The sequence below is a fragment of the Acomys minous genome (genome assembly GCF_964271855.1).
Source record: "Acomys minous genome assembly, contig: scaffold_88, whole genome shotgun sequence".
In the NCBI taxonomy this organism is placed as follows: domain Eukaryota; kingdom Metazoa; phylum Chordata; class Mammalia; order Rodentia; family Muridae; genus Acomys; species Acomys minous.
The window spans coordinates 66,611-71,585 of NW_028182123.1; the positions used below are offsets into that span (position 1 = coordinate 66,611).

Sequence of the window (4,975 nt, forward strand, 5' to 3'; positions counted from 1 at the left end):
TTATGGATCACAATTTGGGCTTTCTAATCTGTCCTCTTACTCAGATGTCTTGCACTTTGTTTTTTTGTTTGTTTGCTTTGTTTTGTTTTGCTTTTCCTTTCTCCCATCTCCCACTGTTCTCTGCCCCCCAATGATGTCTCCCCTTCCCCCACACCGTCCCTACATATGCTTTCATAACCACAGATCTCATGGCCTCTCTTTCCCTCCTTCCCTCCTTCCACACCGTTTCCTTCCCTCACATAGTCCTCTCCATCTTTAATGCCGTACACATATTTCTGATGAAATATTTTCCTTCATATATGCTTCATTGAGGTTTTTATTCTTTCTTTTCCAGTGAACTAAGGTTTTTGTTTTAGTTTTAGTATTGTTTGGTTTTTGGGTGTTTGTTGTTGTTGTTATTTGAAGTATGTCTAGATTGGGATATTTGTATGCTTAGTTTTCTACAGTTTTTCTAATACCTATCATAGTGCTTAATCATAAATATAAGTCTGGGCATGGTGATCTCAACACTTCAGAGGTAGAGACAGGAGGATCAGAGCTTCAAACTAGTGTTGGTTATGAGAGATCTTGTGTTAAAGACAAAACAAAGCAAAAAACAAAAAAGAAAAGAGAAAGAAAAAAGGAAAGAAAAGCTTAAGAATGAGTGAACTCAGTCATTCAAATGCTAATTTGTTTCCCTATCCTTTTGCTCTTAGATTTTGAATGTTATACAAGAATTGCTATAATCCTGTAAAGTCACATTTGTCTTTCTGTAAGTGTTGGGCTCACACTCTCTGTGTGATCCGATGACCCTTACTAAATATACCAGTGGGAACACTGTGGCTTGAAGACTGTGCAGGCTGCCTGACTCTGAAAAACACTTGGATTCGGTTGCTCTACCTCAATTACTCTCTTGAAGGAGACACAAAGCTGAGGATTCTGTAAGCTTCTGCTGTCTTGAAAGGAGCAGTGCAGACATTAGGAACACCATGTGGACATCCTCAACTTGGAGGAGTTTGTAAGAACATGCCTCACACAAGAGAAAGTCAGAAGTTAAGCAACAGCTCGACTGGACATGTGTTGTTATCAGAATCAAGAATTTGTCAAGCATTTGAAGTCATGACCTTTCTAAATGCCCTCTGGCTGTGTGGCTCAGTCTCATTTGTTCTGTTCCCCAACCTTTCCTGTTACTCGCTTACCAGGTTGTGGCGGCTTCTGATTGGTGCGCTCAATATATATAATCCCATGATGTGCAACCCTGGTATCACAGTCTTCACTGTCTCCTAGTATTGGAGCTTGATCTTGTTTCTTGCTCTTCCATTTGTCGCCATGAAGCTCCTGGCATTCCTTGTGTTGCTTGGTGTCTCCAGTATCCTGGTCTCTTGCCGTAAGTAAAAATCCTTACTTTAACTTAAAATAGGAGTCACAATATATAAAGATACTTACTCTGTGAGACATGAATTAATGGGTGTCTACATGCAGCTATTTCCTGTCCTCCTATCTAGTATGTGGCTCTACATTCAAAATTTAAATCTAAACACTTTTCATTTTTTATTACTATAACCATCATCATTATATATTATTAAGTGTGTGTGTGCCTGTGTGTGTGTGTGTGTGTGTGTGTGTGTGTGTGTGTGTGTGTGTGTGTGTGCCATATGGTGCCAGGACCTCAAACATAATAGTGCATGTGAGGAGGTGAGAGACAGGAATCAGTTCTCTCCTTCAATATGGAACTCAGCTCGTGTCACCCAGCTTGTAAGAGAAGGGCTTTTACACAGTTAGCCATTTTGCTGGCACTAATTTCCATTTTGACACATCATTGTAGGGAGGTTGGCTCCATTGGGATTTCTAATTCAGTGCAGTTTTTCTTCTATTCTAAACATGACACCCAAGTGCATTATTGGTGTCAATAAGTTACATTTGAGAAGGTGATTAAAGACCTATTTCATGGAAGCAAAACTAAGCACATGTTAGATTTCGAAGGTTTTCTTTATCTGTGCATGTGCTTCCCCCAATCTGTCTGCTCAGAACTAAGGTTTTCCAGTTGTAAATGTGTGTAGCAGTGTTCTCGTTCTCCATCCCATCAAAATGTTCGTTGAGTTCTTCTGTCTTTTTTTCTTATTTTCCTTCAGAGGAGGCGGAGCCAGACAGTACTAATACTGACACTTCTAATGCTGGCGGTGAGTCTGAGTCTCAGTACCATTCACTACCTTTTCACCATAACCATTTTCCCTTCACAGCCTCATGGCAACCTATGTCATGTCGATATTCTGAGTTATGAGAAAATTTTAGTGAAATCCACAGAAAGTTGCTTTCTTGATTATAAAATTATTTTGAATGTAAATATATCATTTCATTCCTTATACAAAGAAATCCAAGCCTCTGATATGGGCTTAGAGGAGCTCCAGGCATTTAGTGTTCTTAGGCGTCAGACACAAGGCCATGAAGTCTGACACCGTGGCTTAAGGGTTACATGTGGGCACACATTAAGCCTCTCACAAGTTAAAGGACTTAAAACATAGCTCATGTGTATAAAACAGAGCAATTGTCACGGAAACAGGTAACACATTCCTGAAGGTGCTGTGGAGAGAGCACATGGGAACATATGCCAGGGTGGGTTGAGGCAGAAGCAGGGGTCTGTGCTTTGCTGCTATGTGCCATGGCGTTGCTGTGTTAGTCTCTGATGATATTTGTTTCCCTCCTTGGAGTTGACACTAGAGGCTGTCGCCTATGGGGGTAGGTGTTCTTTATAGATTTTGGCAATAGTGTCTATCATTAGCTTGGGTTTTATTTTGTGTTCATGCCTTCACAAAGTACTTGCGTGTGTCGGGCTGGTGTCATTGCCCATTTCATGACTTGTGAGGTCATGAAAGATGAAGCAATAACATATATGATAGACTCAATAAATGATAGAATTAATGAATTCAGAATAAGGAATGAATGTACAATGCTGGGTGGGAACAATGGCATCCTAAAGGACAGTCAGTATCTCCCTTGAGCATTTTCTTCCTAATTTCAGCTGGCTCTTCAGATAGCTTATCTGCTTCTTCAGAAGATGCAGCTGATTCTATAGAAAATGTATCTGGTGAAGCTGCTGACCCTGAAACTACAGAAGAAACTGAACCTGGAAATACTAATCAAATACAAGATAATGAGTCCTCTAGCACAGACAATCAGCTCACCGAGGAGGTAAAGGAAGACAAAAAAGATGACGCTCCTCCCAATCGTGACATTAAGAAAGAAATTTTAAAAGCTATTGGACAAGTGATAAGAAAGAAACAGAATGAAATAAAAGATAAAGGTGCAGGTAAAAATTTTTCTCATTTTGTTTTGTTCTTTATGTGACTCTTAGATTCCTTAGGTTCCTTAGGCCACAGTGAGCTGCAGTTTAGGGAGGAAGTGGGGGGAGGTAGAGAGAGGTGGAAAGACCCTTGTTTTCTTTCTCGTTTCTAAATTCATTGTATTGTCTATATATAAGTACAAGAAAGACCAGAAGTTGACAAGCCTATGTTATCTAAATTTAACTGTACTCCATTAGAGATAATGTACTTCAGCAGAGATCATTAAAAATGGAAAGTGTGTCCATGTGCCATGGTAAATGTGCAAGGCTTTTATTTTTCTTAAAAGTTATATTTTCTTTGGAGACTATTCTAAAAATAGAAATTAAAAATGGCTTTGTGATGAGGTTTTCCATGGATGATTGTTGTATCATAAATCAGGAGATTTCTAGGAGTCTAAAACTTCATTCCGGATAAGGCCATTTTTTATTTTTTTATTTTTCATAGCCCTTCAACTTTAAAGTGACAGCAATTATTTTATTTTATTTTATAAATATATGTCAGGCATCATGTTATAAAATTCATATATCTGATGTGATTCAAGTCTCTAGGAATTTAGTCCAGATTATGAATACTGTAAAATGAAGGAATGGAAGGCTTCCCAATAGGCATCATTTCTCTGAGACAAAGGGCTGTGATGGAGGATGGTGTTGGTCCTCAGAAGATGAGGTGCTGAGGAATTGCTTCTCCTCATTCATATCTGGGCTGTTGTTTGTTATCTTGCTTGGAGACTCTGCGGGGAAGGTGCTGAGTGAATGCATGGCCATAACTTCCTTATCAGAGAAGCTGGATCCCTTGTGCACTAATAGGATAAAAATTAATGCTAATCATCCTCCTTTAAACTCTGTAAAATGTCCAACCTAATGGTTCCATCATAGACTACAAATACAAATAGCTCAGATGGGAAATGTGGCCCAGACTACCCATGAGTTCTCTGTCTTCCTGCCTTTAATTCCTGAAGGTTAGAGTTCCAGGCTTCTTACACCATATCTGTGAGTTTTACCTTTGAGGGATGAAAATTTTCAGGATTTTTGTCTTTTTTTGTTGTTTTGGGTTTGTTTGTTTATTTTTTGTTGGTTGTTGGTTGTTCGGTTTTTTTCTTTGTTGCTGCTGTTCTGCTGAACATAGTAGTGATATTAGTACTCCAGGTTAAAACAAAAAAATGAAATTTCAACAAACTTCCTTATTTTTCTCTCTTTTACAGAAATAAAAGAAAAAGTTGAAGAATTTTTTCCATTTTTTGGGGGGAAATGAGTTTGTATCTTCCACTATTGATGTTTCTGGACAAGACTAAAACATCCTCAATTTGATTTCCTCCAACTATTTACCCTGACAACTCTCTCTCTCTCATCTCTAACTTTTATATTCTATCAAATAAATGATAGTCATGAGCAGCATCAAAAGGCCTTGTGTTTTGTGTATGAACTGATGATGATTTTCTATTGTTCAGGCAATCCATTGGCGATGCTTCCTTGAGCTCCTTCCAATAATTGGACTTTCTATAGTCTTATCTGAAAGATTCTTTTATGTTATTAAAATAAGACATAAATATTAGGCAAATTACTAGAGGCATGAGCTCTTCCATATTAATATACTGACCAGACGCTTCCTTGGTTTTAGTGTTCAGTTTCTTTCCTTCAAATTCTTCTGAATTATTA

The 4,975-nt window shown here is 38.3% G+C and overlaps 1 protein-coding gene across 1 annotated transcript; it reads left to right on the plus strand.

Annotated features, from left to right (window-relative positions):
* The first annotated feature begins 1,231 nt into the window (after positions 1-1,231).
* LOC311591824 (uncharacterized protein) lies at positions 1,232-4,720 on the plus strand. Its single transcript, XM_084803445.1, has 4 exons — positions 1,232-1,366; positions 2,112-2,159; positions 2,999-3,272; positions 4,520-4,720. Exons 1-4 carry the CDS (start codon positions 1,309-1,311, stop codon positions 4,569-4,571), a joined length of 432 nt encoding a protein of 143 aa, XP_084659571.1. The 5' UTR covers positions 1,232-1,308; the 3' UTR covers positions 4,572-4,720.
* The last annotated feature ends 255 nt before the right edge of the window (positions 4,721-4,975 follow it).